This window comes from Calonectris borealis, chromosome Z, assembly GCF_964195595.1.
Source record: "Calonectris borealis chromosome Z, bCalBor7.hap1.2, whole genome shotgun sequence".
NCBI lineage: Eukaryota > Metazoa > Chordata > Aves > Procellariiformes > Procellariidae > Calonectris > Calonectris borealis.
Window position 1 is genome coordinate 86,758,671 of NC_134352.1, and position 24,960 is coordinate 86,783,630.

Sequence of the window (24,960 nt, forward strand, 5' to 3'; positions counted from 1 at the left end):
GCGCGGCCCCGTTCGCGGGAGCGGGGCCTGAGGGGGCTGGAGTGGGGCTGAGGCACCTGAGGAGACCTGGGGGGACTCGAGGAACCTGAGGGGGCTGAGGCACCTGACGTGACTGGAGGCACCTGAGGGGACGCGAGGAGCCTGAGGGGCTGGCGGGGCCGCGCTGCCGGGGCGGTGCATCCGCGGCGCGGCGGTGCGGTGCGTGAGGAGCCCCGGCCAGCCCCGCGGCCCCGCCACCCCGGCGGCGAGACACCCCGCGCGGCTACAAAGGGCCGCGGCATCTTTAAGGGCCCGGCGGCTCCCGGCCCACCGCCCCGCCCCGCCCGGCGCCGCGCCGCCATTGGCGGGCCCGCCCCGCCCCGCCCCGCGCCGGGGCCCGCGCGGCCGCGCCGCCTGTCAGTCGCGCAGGCCCGGCCCAGCGGGCGCGGCCAGGCTGTGCGCGCAGCGCGCCCTGGACAGCTCCCGCCGCCCGCAGACGGCGGCGGCGGCGGCGAGGCGAGGACATGGCGCGGGGCCGGCGCGGGCCCGGCTGAGCGGCCGCTGCCCGCTGCCCGCTGCCCGCGGGGCCGGCGGAGCGGGCGGCCTCGGGCCGCGGCGCGCTGCCGCCGCCCCCATGAGTGAATGAGGAGCGGCCGCAGCGCCCGTCGATGCCTCGCCAGGGAGCCGGGTGCCTGCGCCATGAACCCCGAGATGGCGATGGAGCCGCTGGGCAGCCTGCACGGGGCGGCCGGCCATGAGTCGGAGCTGATGGGCAGCCCCAGCCCCCACCACGGCGGCCGCAGCGCCGGGCCGCTCCGGGTGCCCCCCCCGCCGCCGCCGCCGCCGCCGCCGCCGCCGCCGCCGCACCAGGAGCTGGCCCCCGCCGCCGCCCGGCCGGCCATGGTGTCCAGCATGGCCTCGCTGCTGGACGGCGCCGCCGAGTACCGCCCCGAGCTCTCCATCCCGCTGCACCACGCCATGAGCATGCCCTGCGAGTCCTCGCCGCCCGGCATGGGTATGAGCAGCACCTACACCACCCTGACGCCACTCCAGCCCCTGCCGCCCATCTCCACCGTCTCCGACAAGTTCCACCACCCGCACGCCCACCCGCACGCCCACCACCACCACCACCACCAGCGCCTCTCGGGCAACGTCAGCGGCAGCTTCGCCCTCATGCGGGACGAGCGCGGGCTGCCCGCCGTCAACAACCTCTACGGGCCCTACAAGGAGATGCCCGGCATGGGGCAGAGCCTCTCGCCGCTGGGCAACGGGCTGGGCCCCCTCCACAACGCCCAGCAGGGCCTCCACGGCTACGGGCCGCCCGGCCACGAGAAGATGCTCAGCCCCAACTTCGACGCCCACGCGGCCATGCTGGCGCGGGGGGACCAGCACCTCTCCCGGGGGCTGGGGACGCCCCCCGCCATGATGCCCCACCTGAACGGCATGCACCACCCCGCGCACCCGGGCCACCCGCCGCCCCACGGGCCCGCGCTGCCTGCCGGACGGGAGCGGCCGCCCTCCTCCTCCTCCGGCTCGCAGGTGAGCAGCTCGGGGCAGCTGGAGGAGATCAACACCAAAGAAGTGGCACAAAGGATCACGGCGGAGCTGAAGCGCTACAGCATCCCGCAGGCCATCTTCGCCCAGCGGGTGCTGTGCCGCTCTCAGGGGACCCTCTCGGACTTGCTGCGGAACCCTAAGCCTTGGAGTAAACTCAAGTCCGGCCGGGAGACCTTCCGGAGGATGTGGAAGTGGCTGCAGGAGCCGGAGTTCCAGAGGATGTCGGCCCTGCGGCTGGCAGGTAGGTGCGGGCCGGCGCCACGCGGGAGGCCGGCGGGGAGCGGGGCGCGGGGCGGGAGCCGAGCGCCGCCCCGGCCGGCTCCGCAGGGCGCTTCCCGCCGGTACCGGCCCGGCTCGGCGGCCTCCCCTTTCCGCGCTCCGCCTCGCCCGCTCTCAGCGGCCGGACGCGGGGACGAGGGCTCGGGGCCGGCCTGTCCCCCGCCTCCCCCAGCGCCGGCACCTGCGCAGCCCGGCCCGGAGCCGGCGGGGCTCGGCAGGACTCCGGGCTGGCGGAGGGGCGCTCGCCGGAGCCGGCCTGGAGTCCCCCCGCGGCCGCTGCGCCCCGGGACAGCTCTCCCCGGCCGGGTGCTGAAGGGCGCCCCGCGCGCCTCCCGCCCCGCTCCGCGCTCTCAGCGAGCATCCCTCATGCCGCTCCCGGGCGCACCGGGAGAGACTGACCGCTCCCGGGCGGGGGGACCGTGTCCCCGGAGCAGGCGGGGCCGGGCGGAGCGGCTGGGGGGGCGGGCATCCCCGCGCAGCCCCGCGCAGCCCCGCGCAGCCCCGCGGCCGGGCCGCATTGTCCCGCGGAGGGTGCGCGGGCGCCCCCTGGCGCGGTCACGGGGCGCCGCAGCCCCCATTGTTCTGCGGGCGCGGGGGCGGGGGGCAGCGGGGCGGCCGGCAGCGGCCCCCGGCAGCGCCCGCACCGCCCCGCACCGCGCTGGGGGGGCTCGGGGGGAGAGCGGGGAAGGCCCGGCGAAATCTCTTCCCATGCGGCGGGGACGCGGCAGCGCCGGGGCGCGCATCCGCAGCCGCCCGGCCCCGCCGTGGCTGCCCGAGGGCAGAGCGGTGTCGGCAGAGGCGCGTTCGCCGCCGCTCGCTGCTCTGTCCAGTAACGCGGGACTGCGGGCAGGGCCACCCGGCGCCTGCTGTGGAGCAGAACTTGTCACGCGTCTGTCTTCCCCTCCGTAGAAATTGCTCATCTGGTGGATAAGGATGTATGGTAAACGGGCGGGCTGTGACACGGACAGACACGCGTGGACAGACACACAGACGGCAGGCGCGGTGGTGCGTGCCTGTGTCCGGTTTGGCCCTCTGCTGTGGCAGCGAAATGTCCACGAGCGCAGTTTAGAAACCTGCGGGGGGGTTGTTCCGACAAGTCTGTCATTCCTTTATTTCGATTGATTCCAATCTGGACAGATTAATCCTCGCGCGTTATTGATTAGCGGGGCGCAGGTACAAGCGGGCTTTCCCGAAGGCTGCCCCTCGCCCCGGAGCCCGCTCTGCTGAGGGACAGGCGGGGGTCTCTGCCTGAGCTGGACCCTCCCGGCGGCTCTTCCCCGCTCTCCGCCGTGGTACCGTGTCGTTCCTGCCGCGCTGGTGCCGCGGTAGTTCCGCACATCCTACAGCCCGCAAAATAACGGGGGCAGAGCTCGGCGCGGCTTTGCGGGTGAGGACGGGGGCTCGGGAGGCCCCGGCGGGCGCTCGCCCCTCCTTTGTCTCCGGCGGAGACAGGGGGAACAATGCGGTTTGGGGAGAGGGGGCGAGCCCCGGCCCTCCTGCGCCCTGCGGCAGCTCAGCTCTTCGGGCCGGCCGGGAGGCTGCCTGCGGCGGGGCTGCCTGCAGACCCGCATCCCACCCGCGCCGAGACCTCGCCTTCTGCCACGGGATTGCCTCTGCCACAACAAGTGTGTGCGGGACCCCGGGCCGCTCGTTCTCCCTCTCCTGTTCGGAGGCGGTGGGATGCTCTCCCCCCTGGCAGGGAGGTGGGCGCAGAGGGTCCCTGCATGCGGGGGGTGGGATGCGGCAGAGCAGGGGGACGAGGAGCATGAATTATTGATGGCCGTAATCCCTGCCCGGCCCCCAACCGAAGCTGCTGTGGGTTAAACAGCCAGCGGCCTGGGGCCTCCCAAAGCCTCTCGGAGGATGCTAGGGCTTTCTCAAGGTGAAGGAGACTTGCGGGGCCGCCGTGGTCGTGCTGCGGGGCTTGCCCGGCTCCTGCAGCCCGTTTCAGAGCCCGGCTTGGCCGGGTCGGGGGAAGGAGCACTCGGGGCAGGGATGCTGATCTCCTTCTCGGCTCTAACGGCGACTAGAAAACTCCTCCCGTCCTTTCCAACACCCCCTGCGTATCCAGTTCTTCTGTATCACCAACCAAATGAAGGTCCCGAGGTTTGTCTGCAACGGGAGCATCAGAGGAACAGAAAGGGTTTGGGTTCTTTTTTGCCGGAGCACGCGGTGATGTCGCCTTCTCAAACAACCGCGTATCTAGAGGGAAATCGATGCAGATAATGTTTAGAAGATTAAAAGAGCATTAATGCTGGCAACAGGAGCATAAACGCGTGGACCCAGTTTTCATTGATCTGGAACCTGAGCCGGCTCATTTCCAGTAATGCTGCCGGTGCTTTTCCTTCCCAGCACCGGTCCCGGGTGGGGGGTTCCCCACGGAGGCGTACATATAGGGCAGAAAATCAGAAATCGCATCTACGCACCCGCCGGGCGACAGCTATGCTGCGTAGATGCGATTTCTGATTTTCTGCCATACACACGGAGATATGCATATATAATTCTGGATCTCCACTTTCCCACTTCCCCCTGATTTCATCGCAGTGATGCCTTTGCATCCAGGAGTAAAGTTTGGAGAGAGCTCGGTGGCCGAGTGAGCACGGATTCCCCGTGGAGTGGGAGCCGGAGTGGGAAAGACCTTTGCAAATTACCGTCCCCTTCGGGAAATCGATTATTTTTTTTATTATTACCACGTGTGAATATGCAGCCTCATTGCCTCGGTGCTTCCTTCTTCCCCTTTACTCGCCTGCTTAAATCCCTCTGAGCAAAGGGGAATAAGCCGAAAGTATTTCAGATTTCTGAAACCGGCTAATTTGCCCCGTGCTCCTGTAAGTTTTCCCAAACGGGAAATTTGAGGGAAATTCCCCTGGGAGCCGTAGCAGTGGGCTGTGCTTATTATTTCTTATTATTATAGAAGATATATAATAATATTCTGTGATACTGTATTGTATTCCATTCCATTCCATTCTATTCTATTATTTCTTATTATTTCTGTGCTTATTATCTCTTCTTGGGAGTCTTTAAAGGACTCCTAAGCCGGCGGATGGTGCTCAGTCGTTTCCGCGCTGGAAGCTCCGCCGGCACCGCGCTGCTCGGAGCGGTGCGGGCGGGGAGGGCTGCCTGCGGGCAGAACCGGCAGCCGGGCAGAGGCGTGGGCAGCTCACGACGTCAACAGGCAGTTTGCTTTGGAGATCCGAGAGTAAAACATCCTTTTGGCGTGACCCTGCGAATGTTGCTGCGGTTGCGCCCGGGGAAGCGGCGAGTGCCCTCCCGGGGACATCGGGCTCCCCCCGGGGCAGCCGGAGCCGGGACGGGGCTTCTGGGGAGCTACCCTGGGCTTGGGACCAACGCTTCTCCCGCAAAGCAAAACGAAACGCGAGAATCCCCGCCGCTCCCCGGGTTCTCGGTCTGCCCCGACGGCGGCATCACCCCGGGACCTCGTCCCCAGAGCGGGCTGGCGTCCCCTCTCCTGCTCCCTCCCGGGCGGCCCCAGAGCAGCGAGGACTCGGGGGCTCCGGGCAGGACCCTGCCCGCGGCCGCGGGAGCGTCTCGGTGAAGCCTTGCCTGGCTCCGGCCCCGCCGGGCAATCCCTAAATTTCTGCCGGGGTGAAAAATATTAATGATCTCCAGGTGAGTCAGTGTATTTATCTCCGCGGTGAGTTCAGAGGCAGGGTTCAACCGCCGTGCAGGTTAATTGGACACGGGGCCACGTCCTGGTGCCCGGCTCGCCTGCGAAGCGCTGAGCCTCGGGGCGTTATCACCAAATCCCTGCTAGGCAAACACAGGAAGAATGCAATTAAAATAGCTCCGTGCCGTACTCCCCTGCAAGCCCCCGGGCTCCAGCGGGTCCTGGAGACCCCCGGGTGCAGAAAGCGTGTTTCTGAGCGCGTGGTCGTTGCGCTGGTGCCCCCGACCCGCGGAGCTCGGCCTTGGGCTGCGAGGTGGCCAGCTCCTGGGGCAGAGCGCAGCGCTCCCCGAGCCCCCTCTGTGTCACCCCACCGAAATCGCCGCTGCCTCGAGCAGGGCGGTGCCCCCCGCCCCGCTGTCCGTGAGCAAGGCCGGGCCAGCCCGGGCCCTCCAGCCGCCTTCGCGGCCTTTCCGGGCCCGTCAGCAAAACGCTCGCACTCCTTGTTGACATTTCCCGACTGCTGAATCACGTTATTGATGATTAAACATTTTTGTACCAAAACACCCTCAATGATTCATTTCTGCAAACCCCACCGTATTTATGTATCCCCGTGATGGCGGCGCGCTTCGAGGGGGCGGCTGTGTCCGCCCTGCAGCTGCCGGGGGTCTCGGTCTCCCTCCCCGCGGGTCTCTCCCCGCTCAGCGCCCTGCGGCATCCCCGGCCCCCCGGGGATGTGCCCACCCGCGGGCTTGGAGGACTCGGTTTCGCGGGAGCTGTGCTCCAGGCTCCGTCATGGCTCCCCGCGTGAGAGCCCCGGCCGCGTCTGCCTTGGCTCCGCGAGTGGGGGGGTGCCGGGCGGCACTCCGGCCCTCCACCGCCCTCCCCGTCGCGTCTGGTCCCCGCAGCGCGTCCAGGGTGCGTGGCCTGCGCAGGGACCGCTCTGCTTTCCCCTCGTGACCTCTGCCTGCTGTGGGTGCAGGGCGGGTCTCCCCACGCAGAGAGCCTCGGCGAGCTTCTGTGCGCGCGGGAGCGGGCCGGCTCCGGCCTCCCTGCGGGAGGTGCGGGGCGATCCACGCGGGAAGGGCGGGGAGCGATGCCCGGGCGGGGGTGCCCGTCAAACCCCGCTCGCCGGAGCAGCGGGCAGACCCCGGCTGCGGGGCGGGAGCGGCGGCGCGCGCGACCCGTCAGCACCAGGGACAGCGGCGGGGGCGGAGGGGAGGGGGGATGGAGGGGGATGGAGGGGAACAGGGGAGGGATGGAGGGGAACGGAGGGGATGGAGGGGAGCGGCAGGGATGGAGGGGAGCGTAGGGATGGAGGGGAACAGGGGAGGATGGAGGGGAGCGGCAGGGATGGAGGGGAGCGTAGCGATGGAGGGGAACAGGAGAGGGATGGAGGGGAACGGAGGGGATGGAGGGGAGCGGGAGGGATGGAGGGGAGCGTAGGGATGGAGGGGAACAGGGGAGGATGGAGGGGAGCGTAGGGATGGAGGGGAACAGGGGAGGATGGAGGGGAGCGGCAGGGATGGAGGGGAGCGTAGCGATGGAGGGGAACAGGAGAGGGATGGAGGGGAACAGAGGGGATGGAGGGGAGCGGCAGGGATGGAGGGGAGCGTAGGGATGGAGGGGAACAGGGGAGGGATGGAGGGGAGCGGAGGGGATGGAGGGGAGCGGCAGGGATGGAGGGGAGCGTAGCGATGGAGGGGAACAGGAGAGGGATGGAGGCGAGCAGGAGACCTAGGAGGGGACAGGCAAAGGGGGAGAGAGGGGAGTGGGAGAGAGGCAAGGCACCCCTGGGCAGGCAACGGCTGCGTCCCTCCCTCCCCGTGGGAGGCCATAATGGAGGAGCGAGGGGCCAGGGCTGCTGACCCTCCTGCACCCTGCAACCCTCCAGCGCCCGGGAGAGCCCCTGTGCTCTCGCTGGTTGCGAGGGGTGGGTTGTGTACAGGTGGGCTGTTGTTGTCCAACCGTCCTCTGCCTCTTTGTGTTCCACCTAATGCTTCTTTCTATTTTGTGGTCTGGAGGTACAGCTAAAAATTAAGGCATAGTAACATCTGTATCAAGCGTGTTATCTATATATAAAACTATTTCTTAGTGTTGAACTAAATATACAGGTACATAAAGATTCTTTGAAAGGTGCTTAGTGGCTTGAAATATTAGTACTCTCTTCAGATATAGATTAGTGGTTATGTTTGAACAATCCATGCGGTAAATTGTGGTGCTGGGTGATAAATTATATTTCTCATGTACCAACTTTCTGAAATAATATCCTGCCCTATCTTTTTGTTCCACATTATTTCTGAAGACATTTCTGCCCTGCAGAAATTTGAATACCATTTTTGTTAAGCAACCACTTTTTATCAGTTTCTTGACTGGTTGATAAAGATAAGTCTGACCACATTTGTCATTAAATGCATTTCTATCTTTTTTTCCCCTCTACTTTTTTTAAGAAACAATTAGGCTATCAGCATGTGTTACTCATTCTGAGCTTTTCCAATCTGTTCTTCACTATTTCCTTATTAGATTTTTTCCCAGCATCTCATTTTTTCCTGGTATCTCTTGGCCATCACCATTTGAACTGAAATATCCCAAACTCAAATATTCCTCTGCATTTGAAAACTGACAGAAGTTATTTGTGGCGAGGAACACATAAAGGAGAGAACATTTTTGCCAAAAGGATTATTTTCCAGTAACTGATGCTGTTTCTTCCCTCGCTCTTTATAGAGGCGTTCTGACTCAAACTTTGTGCTTCTTTTTTCTGCACTGTGGCCCCGGTTGCTCATCCTTAGCGCTTCTCCCTTGTATTAGTCTCAAAATCTTGTCCTAGATGTTCCTGCCATCCACCAGTTGCAAGTGGCTTTTTCGTCCCTTCCAATTAGACATTACTCAGCGATGACAAGCTTCTTGCCAGTAACCCAACACATCTATTCTGAGTCTCCAAGCACTAAACGCAGCAGACTCCTCGCATCAGAGGGGCTCCCCTGTGGCTGCCTTCAGAGTGGAAACGGGGATCTGCAGGTGTACCAAGAATTAATCTAACAGGGAAAGCAGGGCTGAAAAGGACTTGAGACATCACTTGTCCTGACAGTCTGCCCCGTTTTTCAAGAATCTCCAGTGATGGGGATTTCTCCGGCTACCTAGGCAATCTCTTCCAGGGCTTTCAGGTACAAAAAAATCCTTAATGACTAGCCTTAATCTCCCTTTTTGTCTTTTAAATCCTTTGCTTCTCATCTTATCCCCGCTAGACACAGCAAAAAAATGACTCCCTTTCTTCTGATAGCAATCTGTTTGTATTTAAGACTACTATCTTGTCTCTTGTCTTCTCTGGATAAAGCCCCATCATACTTTGGAGATGAATATGCAGAGAAAGCATTATGTCCAATGGGACAGATAATACATCTCTTTTTCCAAGGTAAAAGATTTTGTATCCAGCTCTATCAATCTTGCAGACTTTTGCATAAAAGGCTCTCTGATTTATAGAGGATTTTTGTATGCAGAAATCATACAAAATAGACTAATCTCAAACGGGTTCAGTGATAAGATCAACCAGACAATTCACTGATGGCAGATAGAAATGCAATCAAAAAAGAAATTGCAGTGTTTTGGGGTTGTTTGGGGTTTTTGAGCTATAAAATCAAACTACTCCGTTGTGAAAAAAGGGGACTCAAACCACTGGTAAATGCTGCACAAAGGAATTATTAGACAAGCGATAGAGGCTGGCAGTTTCCCAAAACGCAAATTGTCTCCGAGACCAAAATATCTCTAAGTAAGCAGGGAACATATTTATGAGTAGTGGTGATTTTCCAGCAGATCTCATCTTGTCATAATGGGCATTTAAGAACGGGGGCCTGCGCCGAGGCATTAAGCTTTGGCAAGCAGCGCACAGCTGAAGAAGATAAAGGAAGAGCATGAGGAAGTCTTCCTCGGAGAGCTTCCCACACACCTTCTCTGTTTTCCTTCTCTGTGCTTATCATGCCCACTTGTTCCCATATCAGGTGAGGACACCGCTGCTTTCCTCGGCAGCCAATGTCACGGCACAAGCATCTTTCCTCCAGCTATTGCTGGTAAGGACCAGTGGCACCACGGCACCGTGTCAGCCCCGACCACAGGCTCCTGACGTGAAGAGGCTCACACGGATTAGGTATAAGCTCCCAAAGCTTTTCCCCTGTCCTTCTGGCATCTTTAGTGCCAAATTTCTCCTCCATCATGCCCAGATCCTGCCAGGGTGCAGCATCTTGGCTCTCCTCTCACATCCAGCCCTGACCGTGCACCGCAGAAGAGGTGTCCTGTGGGGCATGGCCGCGCAGACCCGACGCCGGAGCCACGCTCGGTGTCAGCTAGCTTGTACCACTGGGGTGATAGGAGCACTACTTGATGCAGCTGCTGTCACCCACGCAGCCTGCTGAAGAGCCATCCCATCTCCCATCCACCAGCTGCGCGGTGGCACGTTCGCTGCGGAGGTGGGAGACCCACGGCCCCCCTGCCTGGAGGGAGCTCACTCCCTTCCTCACCTCCACACGCTACCTCCTTGGTGCTTGGGGAGGAAGGACACTTACCTCTCCTGCTGAAGCTTACTGTGAAGTAAGCCCCTGGGAAGAAGGAAGCGGGAATCTGACTTTACGGCAAAGACCATCCCTCCTCCCAGGCCTGCTCTTGCGTTCTGTATTCAGCAGTCATTGTCTGAAGTGCGAGGAGAGCTCGGAGAGCCAGGAGAGCAACACAGGTCTGGCTTTCCCAGATAAGTCGGCAGAGCTTTGCTCCTGTCCTCTCCTGTTCTTCATAATTGCGACCTATCAGTAACAGCCATTAAAAGGAAATAATCATTTCCTGCTTTCTCCCATGAGTCAGAATTTCTGCTGGTTCTGGAGGCACACAGCAAGAACTCAGTAGATCCGTACTTTCCCTTGCAGTAGGGCCCATGGGACTCAGCTCGCAGCTCTGACTTGTAAGTGTAAGGTGCCAGGAGGGAACTGCAGGAGGGTGTCAAAGCGACATAGCTGTGGGAAAGCACAGATTACATCTATGCTAGATGTAATCAGCAGAAAACAAGAAAGCAAGATATTTCAAATTCTAATCCACTCTAAGATTTCAGACTCCTATTCAGTGCTTGCTCACCTACCTCAACTTCAAATTCCCAGTCCTTTCTTGGAAAAGATGCCCGAAGCACTTCTCTTTCTCCACGGGGAGAAGGTCACAGCTGTATGCTGGTACTTGAGGGGATGTGCTGGCGCATCACTTGCAGATGCTGCTACAACAGGCAGAGCACACGGTCTGGGGAAGGTCTGTTTTCAGCTCTGTGCGCTGACAAAGGGAATATAAATCCTTGTTACAGAAAAGTGTTATAATTCAGCTGGAAACTATTGGGGATTCAAAAGGGAGAATCTCCAGAGCAAGAGGAAACATAAATCTCCCAGGCCTTAGAAGTGAAGGACTTGCAGAGTGCAGTTTGAAGGAGCCAACGTTTTGCTGTGACTGGGTAGAGTACCTGAGCAGCCTGGCTGCTGCAAGAGCTGGTGTTGCCGGGGAGCGGGGCATCAGCGCTGCAAACGGGGTGACACTGCTCATCACAGTCGGGTGACGGCATTTAAATGCCACTGCTTCTACAGTTTCTGTCAGCTTGTGCTTCTGAAAGCAGCTGGGACTCTGAACCAGTGTGTTTTGGCACCTCAATGAGGTTGATGCAATTATGCAGGGTGTGTGTCCGTCTGTCCCTGCAGCCCCGCTGCTCCTCTCCGCACAACGTCATTGGTACCTTGGGGGGTACCCCAGGAGTGTCACTGCACCCGGGACCAGAGGTCTCACAGGTAACTGTGGGCGGTTGTACCCCTTGTTGTGAAAACAGGAGTCTGTGGAGAGAAGGAAGATCCCTTTAGTGCCTGCCCTGCCACGAGGCTACGGCATGAGCTTGCACCACGCGGGATGCTGATCCCGGCAGGAGGGAGAGCTTATACATCCCCCAGCTATTGGAAAGGAGACCTTATGAGCTCACTCTGAAACAGAAATCTGCCAGAAATCGGGTCTGTTCCTTTTGCAGCTCGCAGAAAAGCTTGTTTGTAAAGAGGGCTGGATATTGAGTGTCAGGGGACGTTCCCTACCTCGGCCACAGAAGAGAAACTGGGAGGGTGCCTTGCAGAAACTGCTTCAGTGCATGGGTAGAGCTTGCAGCCGCTCAGTGACAAGGAGTACATTGAAACTGTACTGCATGCTCACCAAGCCTCCACTCATTCTCACCCTAGAGTGCAATAAATTGGCCCTATCCCATCTATTATTTATTATTCTGTATTAATGATGGAAGTATATTACAATAGTACTTAGAGGCCCTTGTCAGAGATCCCGCTGAGATGGGCGTTGCAGCATTGCACGGGAGGAAGCAGCCCCAGCCCCGCAGAATTTACAGCCCAATTTCAGCCACCCAGCAGATTTACAAGAGGTTTGACACAAATAGCCTGAGACCTGCTACATGCCAGAAAGAAATATAAAAGAACCAAGTCCCCAAACCCATTCATCTTTCTTTCTCAAATAGCTGAAGAATGCAAGACCTAGACAGAGGAAGGCGTTCCCTCCGTGACAGAATAGAGAGAGAAAAATCAGGTTGAGTACCAAGAAAACCCATTCCTGGCAGGAAACAGCGAGGCTGTGCGCTTCTTTCTCGGAGTGTTGTAGGAGTCCCTGTATCTCCGAACAGGAATTGCAGTGTAGGGAACATCTTGCCGTCACAAGAGGGTTGGTTTGGGTGAGCAAAGAGATCTTCTCCAATAATGCCAGATCTTCTCTGGAAGAACACTTTGTGCTGCTCTTCTCATTTGTTTTTCTAGATAAATGCCGTCAGAGGGCATTCATAGGGATTACAAAAACCAGGAAGGTTTGTGTGTGTGCAGCAGATGGAAATGGGCAGGTGAAGGCGCACTGGCTGCTCACCCCGACAATGTGATTATTTGCATCTTCATTCAAATTGTTTCTTGTTACATAATGATTTTGTACACAGTGGAGTACTTAACCTAATTTGTATTGATCTCAATTGCTTTCATTTGTGCATACTTAATTCAGAGAGGTAATCAAATTGATTTTTGAGGCCTAGTTTTTAAGAGATTGTAGTAACACAGATATACAAGAGGTTGCTTTAAGTAAATCATAGTGAAAGAAAAACATTTTAAACCTTTGGAAAACCTTTCGATGGTCATTTCATTGTGTTCAGTATTACTAGCATAATTAAATTTCCTTCACATTGAGTTCTCTCCGAAATCAAATTGAGGAACATTTTTTAGTTCCATCAGACAGATAACTGGGTTTAGTTGACTTTGTACTACAGCCGCATGAAACCACATACGGGAGATCAATATTCACGGCTTATCCTTACGAACGATAGAGGGAAATGACTTACTGCTGGATTAAGGGAATATTGTTCTCTACTTGGCTCCTTCTTAACATTTGCAATTTGTTTCATAGTCCCAAAGTCACTTTTGCCGTTAGAGTAAAAGCATCATAGAACCAGTGATTCTCTGAGGGTGTTAGTTAACTTGAGAAACCGCAGGGAACCAAATTTAGAGGAGGTGAAGACAAAGGGAGGATTTTTTCAGTGAAAGTAGACCATGAAGTATGGCCCTGAGAAATTTCAGACTGCTAAAGAGTTCTCCAGGATTTCTGGTTAAACCCCCCTCGCCTAATTGGTTTAAAAGTAGAGATACCTGAGGGGGGAGATGGATCGACGTCAGATTTATGTTGGGGTTTTGTTTGTTCGAGTGCTGGGCTTGTACTGTATTTGTGCTTCACAGGACATGAAATCACGAGCTCTTTCATTAACGTTTCCAGTATCCGAAGGAAGCTGGTGTCAGGCTCTCGGAAGAGAAATGGGATGGGTCTGTAGTCTCCGCAGGTCCCTCTGTGCCCGTCTCTACAGTTTGTGATATTAAAGCCTGGCTGGCAAAGCCCCTCTGCCCGTAAGCATCGCTGCCCTGGGCCCCCTTATGGACCAGCTCCTGCGTCTCCGGGACGTGGCTTCCCAGACTCCCTGCAGCTCCGGCCGTGGTGGTGTTAGCCAGTGGAAGATTTCACAGTAACCCTTTTTCCTTTGCTTGAGCAATCATCGTTTCTGTGTTGGCATGCTTGCCACAAGCACAGCTCCAAGCAGCGCTGACACAGACGGGCGGAGTTTGCCCCGTCCTCTGCCAGCAGCACGGTCCCCATCCTCTTTCCCAGGTGTGGGACACAGGCTTTCTCCGGAGGTACTAGCCACCAGCGGCGTTCGCGTGACCACGCACCCACCCAGGCTCCGCGGATCTTACTTTCTGCCGCACCCGCTGAGGCGATTCACGGGCACGCAGCCTCCAGACCACCCGGCTCTGCAAGCAGCTCCTCTCCTTCACTGAGGACTGCTCAGGCACCACCCCAGCCCCGGGACCCCTCCCTGTCCTCCTCCTCCTCCTCCTGACGCTGGTGACCCTCACGTCCTCGTCCCCCCGGCTGTCTCCCTGCCGGAGCACCAGTCTCTGCCCGGGGAAGCAGAAGAGCCGAGGGAGGAGAGAGGCCCCAGCTCGCCCCAGGGAGCATCCCTGCCCCGTGCCTGGGGGTTTGCAGGGTGGGGCTTGGCTGGATGCCATTGCAGTGCTGCCAGTCACAGTGGTGAGCGCCCTATCAATCAATTTTGGCCTACATGTGGCAAAAGCAGTTTCTATAAAAAGGACTGCTCTTTCTGTGCGTGCATAAACAGCTGATAGGATCTATTGCTGCCTATAGGGATATGCAACGCTGCTTCTGGGTTTCATAAGGCCAGCGTTACGCACTGCAGATTGATTGCTCTGCGCCACGTGTTGTTTCAGCCATTAACGATGGAACCCGGTGGATATCTTTCAGTAAAAAAACTGTCATGAGGAAACGCCAAGTCGTCTGATCTGAACCGTTGCATTCTATCGAGCTTTCACCAGCTCCGTGGAGGACTTGCCCCGGGCTGTGGGTCCCGCCCCGCAGGGATGCCCCGGCTGCCGCAGCTCTCCCGAGTGAGCTGGGCTAGGGCTGGGGCACGGTGGGACCCACAGCCCGGCAGGGCTGGGCAGGGCTGCTCTGGCCCTGGGGACCACCACAGCTCCGGGGCGATGAGCGTTCTCCTCGTGGAAGGGCGGAGGGGAGAACCCCACGGCGGCGTTAGTGAATCCACTGCCTTTTGCTGGTAGTTGCCGTGCATTCACCCCTAATGAAAGAGTACGTTTCCCAGTGCTTCATTCTTTATAAATGGAAGTTATAAGGCAATACTTATCAACTGAAATGTTTCTAGATATTTTTCGGGATTTATAGCTATTTGTAATGCAGGGGCTGGCTAGGTTCCTCTCTTCTGAGGAAGAAAATGGAAAATAAGAGTTATTGTTGCAGAAAATAAGACAAATGAACTATTAGTAGAAATATTCGATTTAGTGATACTCAGTGACAAAAAAAATTGAGCTTAAATTAGAAGTGTGTGAAGTTCACAAGGAAACCAAAACTCAGATGGGCTTGCGGAAATAAAATTTAAAAAATCACCACTTTCCTGCGGATCCCTTTCAAGCAGATGGGGTTGCAGGTGCTGGAATTGGTGCAGTACACATCAGTCACTACAGCTCCTGGTTACAGTGGGGTGATGATTTCTTCCAAAGCAGTGTGATGTGATTCTTTTTTCCATGTGAATTGCATTGAAAGCTATTAAGTGTGGGCTGTTTAGAGCAAATTTTTTAGCGAGGTGTGTCCCAAGACGCGATGGAGTCCGTGGCAGAGGGGAGCGGAGGCCGTGCCCTTCCCCGCTGTCACCCGCTCGCAGCGAGGCGTCTGCCTGCGGGAGGGGACCATCCCGGCTGCATCCGACACGTGTGCCCTGGCCGCAGGGGAAGCCGGGACATGGGATGCCCCGCTTTTCCCTGGCTAATGTTAGGTGAAATGAGTGCCAGCCTTACTGACCGGGGGAGCTGGCTTACGGGTGCAGGGGATTCGGGGAGACAGCCCCTTCGCCAGGCTCTGCGGAGCCGGGAGCGGTGGGGTTTTACCCAGTTCCCGGAGCTGCAGCCGCACAGGGCAGCCTGGACCGATGGCTGGATTTTGCTTCCCTGGCTGAGAAACAGGGCACGATACTTGGGTGGCACATTTCCCCACTGCCAAGCGCTCGCACAGAAAGGTGGGGTTGGGTGAAACTTTCTGAGAGCTGCTGTATCTGTTAGCCAGGAGGGACGACTGCCCGACTGCCTGCCTCTGCTCTCCCCGTCTCTGGGATCTAGCAAAATATTTCAGCACACCCTTAACCTCAGGCTTGCAAACACGCTAATAAAAAATCAATGGAGTGTCTTGCATATTTAAAGTTGAACGTCTGAATAGTTGTTTTCTTTGTGGAGAGGAACCTTTATTAGCGCTGAGAACTGCGGAGATTCTGGGGCTCATTCCCGTCATCTCCTGGTGCCTCGCCTGCCTCGCCTCCCGCCTCTCCACACGTACTCTGGGTGCTTTTTTTAATTTTAGTTTTTTATTTCTAAGCATTACCTAATTCTGTTTTAAAGCAACTTTTTTTAAATATTCCCTTAGTTTTAGCTGCAGGACAAAACCACGCTCACTGAAGACAGACTGTCCCTCCCTGGGGACACAGCCCTGCAGTGCGGTGTCGGGTCTCTGCACCGCTCTTAATGCCCTTTAAATCGGTGGCTTTCCACTTCAGTCAACATTAAGCGAGGCAGTACTGAATCTATTTCTGAGCTCTTTCTATATTGTTTCTATGTAAAGTGTCTTTAGTCCAGCGTAGAAGAAAAGGGAAGTTTTGGGGGTTTTTTTTCCCCACAGTTATGGCTTTCAATTCTTGCCAGTTGTCTATTTTCTTCCATAGAATATGTTCAGTATTAACTGCAGTTAATAAATCAAATTGTTCTTAGAATCAAGATGGCCGCTTCCCTTCTCTCTACTATTAAAACGTTTCTCTTTCTGTAGGCAGGTTTCCTGGCTAATAACTTTATTTTATTAGAGTGCTCACTCCATTTTTCTCTTCTGATAAATGCATGTCAAGGAACAACATTTGCCTTTATGGTGCCTTTTCAAGAGCAAACTTAACAGTTCAAGGAAAGTATTTACTGAATGCATTGAAAAGCACATACCTTTGCATTATTTATTATAAGATACCAATAACTGTAAAACGCAGACTATCTCTGGACATAAATTAGTGATGTTAGGAAACACTAGACTCTTCCCAGTGTCCCGGAACCTATTAGAAACTGCAGCAAAGATGCAGGCGGTCGTCACGTCCCCAGTGCTGGGGGTACCGCCGCATGGATTCCAGACAAAAGGCGAAGAAGTAAAGCGTCAAATGCAGAAATCCAGCCTAAAATCTGCTTTTTCATCTCAGACGGGCAGTAAACATTACCTGTGGAGTGTGTTATCTGGTAGGTTAGAGATGCAGTCAGGGAACCCAAATTCTTCCCGTGTGATGCCTTTGGGCTAATCACCTCCGGGGACCCCAGTCCGGCCATCGGGACGCAGTGAGGGGCTCACCCTGCAGCCCCTGACGTGCCCAGGCAGGAGCGTCCTTGCTGCCACCCCGCTCCCTCGGGTCCCAGCAGAAACCCCGTGCTGGTGCCGCTGCCGCCGGGGGGGCCGTGCTCCCGGGGACGCTCACCCATAACCCGTAAGCCTGGGTTTGGACCCAACTCTCTGGAGCATCCTCCTCTTACATTTTGGCCCCCTTGGGGTATTTCGACTGGTCCGACCCCGACCTTCCTCCCAGACGCAGCTCTGCTGCAGCCACTGGAATTTGGCAGCTGAGAACGGATGCAAAAGAGGGAGTCAGGATCAGCCACTCCAACAAAATATTCCAGTTTCCTGCAGAAATCCTGTTAAGTACTGTCCCACGCACAAAACCAAGCTGATCAGCGAAGTCCGTTACGCGCCCGGCTGAGCCAGGCTCCCTGTGGTGCCATGCTCAGGCACAGGTAGGTGGGTACGGTCCTGAGTTTGGGTTAATTACAGACATTTCCACAGGCTGAGTTTTACTTTTTTGGAGCAGGTTCTCATTTCACATTCTAGACCTGCAGAATTATTTAATAGGCTGCTTAAAAACCCGTCCACTTATCAACTCACTCTACTTATTTTCTCCCAGCACATTACCTAACCATGTCAACATATAGATTTTTTTTTTATCTTACTGCCCTGTGTAGACAGCCTTATCCGGCTATTTTTAAATCTGGGTATGCTACAGCAGCGGTATTGGTTTCAGCACTTGATGTTCTCTCTGTGCTAATAAATACAGATCGCTATTAATACTGATTTTTTTTAGGATCCATTAGCATCGCTTGGCACAGCGATGGTCAGGCGCTGCTGCCCCGCCTGACCTGAGCTCCGGCGGGCATCTCTGGCTGGCTTCGCCCTTGCCCTTGGGAGATGCCCCGGGGAGAGGGACGCCGCTGACCCCCGCAGAGCACTGCTGGCTTGCCCGAGGGCTCTGGGCTGCCCTGTGGCTTTCAGCCCTTCCCACCCAGCCGCCGGCTCCCCGGGCTGGAGCGAGCTGGGGAGCGGGGAGGCTGGCCTTGCTGAACCTCCGGCCCAGGGGAGCAGAGGGTCAGGCTTTAAGGCGATTAGGACGACCTGAGGAGGAAGGGCAGATTTCTTCTCAGATGAAAGACATTGTTTTAAAAGAGATTTGCAATCCAGGGTATTTTAGACTATTTTGTCCTCCTGGAAGGAGCTTCAAAATGCGTGCTGTAAACCCAAATGCAGATAAACTCAAATATATAGGGCGCGGGCTCCTAGACAGCTCATCTGGCTTTATGCCCGGAGATCTCCCCTGGCACAGCCTTGCTGTCCATGGCTGGAGAGGCATCCCGCGGCGGGTGGTGGGCTGCGGCCGCGGCTGAGCCCCGGCGGTCTCTGCGTGGGGCGGCGGGAGAAGAGGCACCGAGCCCCGGGGTGGTGACACCGCTGGGAGTCACGCGGGGGCACAAACCCCAGGGGAGAGGGGGAGAAGGACCAAGAGGAGCCAGCGCCTGACCCGCCGCTGTGCAAGCCCGAGTGTTGTCACCTCCTCGGAGACAGGCTCTGGTAGCCGCTGCCAGCAGACATGGGGAGAAAACATCAGCCAGTGTGTTTCAGCAAAGCTGCACGTTCATAGATGGTTTCCGTTGGGAAGCGTTACCTCACTTCTGGACCAGCTTGTGAAGAGCATCACGCAGGGTGAGCGCATCGTGCCGTGAAATGCCATGGCTGGTTTCAGCGATGCTTCCGAGTTTGCTTATGGAAAATGCAGTCATTGCAGTTTACCAACCCGCTGTGAAGTGATGAAGAGGATGGAGCTGCTGGCAAGCGTGGCTGTGCTGCAGCCGGTGGCTGTGCGGGGGGGTGAGGTGCCCGGGGGAGGCTGCAGGCGGGAGGAAGAAGCTTTGGTTGGCCTTAAACCATGTGCATCAGGTGACTTTGGAGCAAAGGCTGCTTGGGACTGCCTGGACGTCCACGTGATCTAGGGATGCGTGGAGAGCTAATTGCTGACGAGGGATGTTGCCTAAGCAGCAGGTACTGCTGCCGTGGCATCTCAGAAAGATGTGATTTCACTTCTTTCCGTTTTTTCATAGCTTTTCAACATTGTAGTCTGTGAGAGACCACATGTAAGTGCAAACCTACAGAGAGCTGTAGAATTTGAGACGCACTGGGTGGTCTGGTTATTGCTGCGCGAGGCCGTAAGCAAACGGCCTCACAGCAGAAGTTATGAGTTTATCTCGCAACAGATGTCTGAAGTTTTGGCAGCTTTTTCAGACAGCAGTGGATAGAAACCACAAATAAATCAGTAAATGGTTAAAAAGTGGCCACAGAGGTCTCTTTCAGGAGAAAACAAGCAAACAGAAGGTCAGCTGGACGGTGGCAGTTTGTGCCATCAAACATGATTTTTCCCCAGTGGTGGTCACACGAAGTTGCTGCCACGGGAGCTTTGACCGGGGTTTGCTTTGGGGCATTTAAAGTAACAAAACTCCTGTACAACTGTTAGACCTGGCTGTTGGGGAGGTAGAACCAGACCTCCTTTTGGGGACGGAGAAGATGAACGTGGGCAGCGGAGCAGCCTGTCCTGGGTCAGACAGAGCAAAGCTGGGAGCGGAGTTGGACCATGCGTCCTCCCCTGCCGTGGGCTTTTACCCGTCCCTCTGTGTCCGCGGGTGTATCGCCAGCACCTCTCCGTCCTGCGGACATCTTCTGGGAGAGGATCCGTTGGCGCAGGTGCTGCGAGCATCCCTCCTGCCGGCCGGGGCCGCCTCGCCAGCCCGCCCTGCCACTGGGTGGGAGTGAGTGGGGGAAGTGGGTGCAGAAGGGTGCCTCGGCACCGGTTCCGGGGGAATGCCTGGCAGGAGTTACGTGCATTCGCTGGCAGACAGGCAGGCAGCCCAGCGTGCTGCGGATTTCGACCGATGCCCAGAAACACACCACAGCCCCAACGGAGGGTGTTTGTGTGTTGCAAATCGTGTAGGGAGCGCGGGGGGTGGGGGGCAGTTTCTGCTTGCTCAGCTGTCCTTTCCCCTGTGCTAACAAAGGGGGGTTCCTGCCGTCACCATTGTGCCCGCGGTGATTGTTTTAAGTATGTGTTTGGAATGGCAGATCAGAGAAAAGGCGATCTGTCCCAAAGTATGGATAGATTTATTCTAAATGCATGACAACAATTTGCAGTTGTATTTCCTCTGTCCTGTACGTTACCCAGGGGGTGGAGTTTACATTATGGAATAGCGGTCCGCAGAGTTTTGTTAAAAAATAGTAATCTGCAGTTGTTACATGCTACAGCACAGGAGAAGTTTCTGCAAAGGATTAATCTTTGTCTTAGCTTTTGAGGGGAAAAAAAGGATGTGCTTTGTATTTTCTTTCCTAGACTGACATCAGATAAGCTAAATTGTTAATTCTACTGCTGCTGTAACAGAAGAGCAATGCATTTCTCAGATGGCGGCTTTACAAAAAGTGAGGAAAATCTCAAAGTTGTGCACTGTCCAGAAATGGGAAGTGAATTCGAGGGCTCTGTCTGGGGATGCTCGGGGGGAGCCTCTGATTGCCTAGGAATTCAGTGCCCGAACGCCTAACAATTGGGGGCCTGCCCAAAATAATATCTGAAAATGCAGGTCTTTGGGACGCGAGCGCAAACACCAGCGTAGCCCCCCTGGGATTCCTCCACGAGCCCTGGGGTCCGGCGTGCCGGCGCGGTGCTGGCTCAGCCGGCAGCTGTGCGCCGCTGCCGCTGGCTCTGCAGATCCTGCAGGAGGGTGACAGCTCGCGCCCGCCGCGTGCCCGTCTCCGTGCCCGGCGGGTCTGCGGGCAGCCACGCGCGTCCTGACGCTCGCTTTCTCTCTGTCTCTGCCCACCCCTTCCCCAGCCTGCAAACGCAAAGAGCAAGAGCCGAACAAAGAGCGGAACAACTCCCAGAAGAAATCTCGCCTGGTTTTCACGGACCTCCAGCGCAGAACGCTTTTCGCCATCTTCAAGGAGAACAAGCGCCCCTCCAAAGAAATGCAGATCACCATCTCCCAGCAGCTGGGCCTGGAGCTCACCACCGTCAGCAACTTCTTCATGAACGCCCGCCGGCGCAGCCTGGAGAAGTGGCAGGACGACCTGAGCTCCGGGGGCTCCTCCTCGGCCCCCAGCACCTGTACCAAAGCGTGAGGGGGAGCGGCCGGCGCGGCACGGCGCGGCACGGCGCGGCGGGGCGGAGAGAGCGGCTTCGCAGCGGGGCCCTTCACTGGTGACTTAAAGCACAATCCTCCTGGAAACGAACCCCAGCCCAGCTGTAACAGAGGACACTTCTTACGGCTTTTAGTCAGTCTTAGCAGGCGCAAGTTAAAAATTAACCTCTTTCTATACAATACTATGCTCAGGACAGGCGAAGCAGGTCTGAAACGTCGGGGAGTCGTTCGTGAGGCAAGTTTCTCCTGAGCCCCAAAGAGCCCCGGCCGGCGGGGGTGCCGCTGCGAGCCTGGGCAGCCTGCCCGTGCCCAGCGTTTGCCGGCAGGGCGCCGGTGCTGGCCACACCGCCCTGCACCAAAGCTCGCCGCCGTGGCGCAGCCACGCGGGAACGGAGCACAAAGTCTGACACGTAGACGCTAAAGAATCCGAGAACCTGTTTTTAAAACTCAGGCATGGTTTTGTTAAGTGTTTTAGGGAAAAAAAGATCAAAATTAAGTTTTTGTTTGCTTTTTTTTTAGTTTGTTAATTTGATCAGCGAGTATAGCTTGATCTTGGATCAGAAAAATTCAGTTCACTTGAGCTCAAAGTATCAAGCACAAAGCCAGTAGCTATAGAAATAGGTACGACCCTGGACTCACTGCAGCGATCGTTTCGAGATGCAGTCTGACTTCCAAAGTCGGTAGGGAACACCTCTGTGACCACACGAGCCTCAAGCACAGTTTGCAGTTTGTCACAAGTTCTGTGTTTGTACCTAATGCAGATGCACACTCAGGAGGTCAATTTAACTGCTACAGTACGTGGAGCAAACACAACGTTTTGAAAGATCTAGATTTTTTTAGGTCATTAATAGTTACCAGGAATCTAGTTTCTCCTCGACAACGTCCTTGTTACTGAAACATATTTAGCGTTCAATGTATGTTTGTTCATTTTTTCGGTATTTTATGGTACTTTCAAGCAGGAAAAAACCAGAAACAAGCCCTTCAGATGCCACTGACCGTTTTAGATGTGCCGCATATGGCTTCAATACGCCATCTCGATCTATGGCATTCCTAAGTTCCTTCTATCCACCAGTTACCCAAGCTGGCGGGAACACAGCACACCAAAGAGACAGGATTACTGCAAGCCAAAGATGTTTATAACTTGCCATTTTCCCTCCGTCATCGCTGGTGCGGTGGCTGTTTGGCGATGGGGAAGCCTCACAAACTCCAAGCCCTCTCTCCACCTCCGGCGGCTGCCGTGCAGCGGAGCGGGCAGGCAGCGCTGGCAGCCGATGTCAGCAGAGCCCCGGCCGCAGCCGCCGCGCCCGCAGCCGCACCGACGCCGCGGCCCCGCCTGCGGCTCGCAGCCCCGACCCGCGCCGCCGAAACGGCCGCGGCCGCTCGATGCGCGCACTTCCCAGTGAACGGACCCCCCTGGAGCGCCGGCCCAGGCCCCGGCGGCAAGCCAAGCGCGGTCGTGGTTCTTTAGAGACACTTGAGACTTTTTTTATGTACTACTTAATCGAAACCAAAGAAACGTTTTCTGCACCTACTTCTTCTGCAACAAACTGTTCCATTTAAAGATAAAATAAAAATAAAAAAAACAAGGAAGCACGTCAGGAAGCAAACGAGTAACACACTGTGTTTTGACAGACATCTTGGACATTTTAGGAAGCAGATCTCAAAGAAAGGGTTGACGAGAACGAGAACAAAGCAAAGCCAGTACGATTGCTGCTTCATTTGACAACTCAGTCATCTTAAAGTTGAAGATTGTCTTTAATTTGTGCCTATGCAGTTTTTTCAAAAGAACAAGGAACAGAGCAACCAAAACCTCAACAGCTACAATACCAAAGATGAGGATTCTCACTACTTTTGTTTCAGCTCATTGTCTCCTCTTGCACGACTAAATGCATATAGCACCATTGATCTCTGTACAGGTAATCACTTCTGTTTCTTTGAGCAACCAAGGTGGGTTTATTTATGTTTTTCCTGTTGCTGCCCCACACGGGATCTCTCCAAGAGCTGCATGGACTTCAAGTACAAGATGTTGGGATACTACGCTGGTATGTCTCCTCTCTCCAGAGCCACGTGGGAAAAAGCCACGTGTCGGTTGGGTATGACTTTTTTTGTCAGGTAGAGTTGGTCTCCTGTATGTCTAGAGCTTTGAACAGCCATCCTTCTGTATGTGAAATCGGTCGAGCAACCTACACCCTTCTTTCTCTTCCCCAGGGATAAAACTTGCAATATATATGTACTGATTTATGTCATTGTAAGTGCTAAGCACTGCCACAGCCTGGCTCACCGAGATCAGATCCCGATCTGAACCGGAATTGAGGTTTCAGCAGTTCATGTGGCAGTTCAGTAGTTTGTTTTGACATATTAGACATATTATGTTGGTTGATCAGAGTCATGATGATCCAAATCATCACACAGACCTAGGTCCAAATTATCTGCAGAGCTGGAGCGCAGTGGTACCATTTTGCTCCATCTCTACCTTTAAATGAGGGCTGCTTCTTAACTGCTTTGCAAAACTGCTGCAGTCATTTTCCAATGCTTACACTTAAAAAAAGAAAGAAAACCAAAAAGCCTTGTCTGCTCAGGACAGGAAAGGTTTCTGAAAAGTAAACTCAGGATCCTCACAGCTAAACTGACAGCACATACCAGCTCTGGGAATCAAACCATCCGTCAACATAGATTTCCAGACAGATCGTGCACGATTTGAAAATGATCCAAAGAAGCCTCGTAGTCAGACATGAAATAAAGCTGCCAAAAAATGGTTCAGGTCTGGGCTGATGCGTACCGACGCCTCTGGGTATTTGAGTGAGAAGTTCTGAGCCAGCACGCTGTAGAGCAGGGCCCAGCTGAGGTGGTTTGGTCATGTTGAAGTTTCACCTTCATTCCCATCCAAGAGGGTCCACTCAAACCAGCCTCTCATGTGCATTTTGAACGTGGCATTGCCCTCACGGGAAAAGTCTCATTCTGCAAGTGTCCTCCCGCAACCTGCAGCAGTGTCAGGCGATGCTGGGTTTCGTCGCTTTTCTCATGCTCCATGCCATAGTGCCCTTGCACCCGCTGGAGGAGATGGCGCACCACCAGCGAAACCCAGCCTGCCGCCCCTTGCCTCCCCCCCGCTGCCGCCGCGAGGCAGCGAAGGGCATCTCGGGCGAGGAGAGTGCCCGCCGTCCTCGAAGGCGTGCGCTTGGCAGTCGGCGTCCCACCGCAGAGATGGGCAGGTGGGACGCTTCGCGATGGGGGCATCCACAGACTGGCGGTTTTGCCTCCCGCGTACCGCCCGTCCCTGGGGGCAGCGAGGAGCCTGCCCTGGGCTTCTCGTGAAGCCTGCGAGCACAGACCTGGGCTTTTGGTTTCTGTTCGGGGTTCATCCCAATAGCCGTAACGAAGTAAGTCCAGATCAACTACTGAATTGCAAAAATATGTATATTCAATGAAATCATTAATTTTGTCCAAATTGTGGAAGTTCTTGTTATGCAATATTATGGCTTAAGTTCTTGCCTCGATCTTTCAAATGTTGATCTGCAATCTCACACTGGGAAGAATGTAATTACAGGGACTGAGTAGTACTGAGCCTACTACTGCCCGCGCTGCACCATTTGTTTAGCAAAACGCGTGAGGCTTCTCTGTGCTGGGGATTGCAACTATATCAACACCCATGTTTCCTTCGTATTTGACAAAAATTGTTTTCATCTGAACATCTGAAAATACTGCTGCATTTTTTATCCCTGCATCTTTCATGGCCCTACGTTACGTCTTCCATTTCATTGTCAACTTTTGTAGGCTTTTATGTAGCAGCTATCTCAGAAGAGGAGTGTCGATAGCATATACTGTGGGTAGATATATTTGTATGTACATGTATGAGCAGAATATATGCTATATTCTGCCCAT

The 24,960-nt window shown here is 55.7% G+C and overlaps 1 protein-coding gene across 2 annotated transcripts; it reads left to right on the forward strand.

The window, feature by feature from the left end:
* Positions 1–621: 621 nt before the first annotated feature.
* ONECUT2 (one cut homeobox 2) lies at positions 622–21,058 on the forward strand. Of its 2 annotated transcripts, XM_075136470.1 has the most exons (3): positions 679–836; positions 891–1,777; positions 20,772–21,058. In XM_075136470.1, exons 1-3 carry the CDS (start codon positions 679–681, stop codon positions 21,056–21,058), a joined length of 1,332 nt encoding a protein of 443 aa, XP_074992571.1. The 2 variants fall into 2 exon arrangements, with proteins under 2 accessions (XP_074992569.1, XP_074992571.1); XM_075136468.1 differs by having other exon boundaries at positions 622–1,777.
* Positions 21,059–24,960: the final 3,902 nt, after the last annotated feature.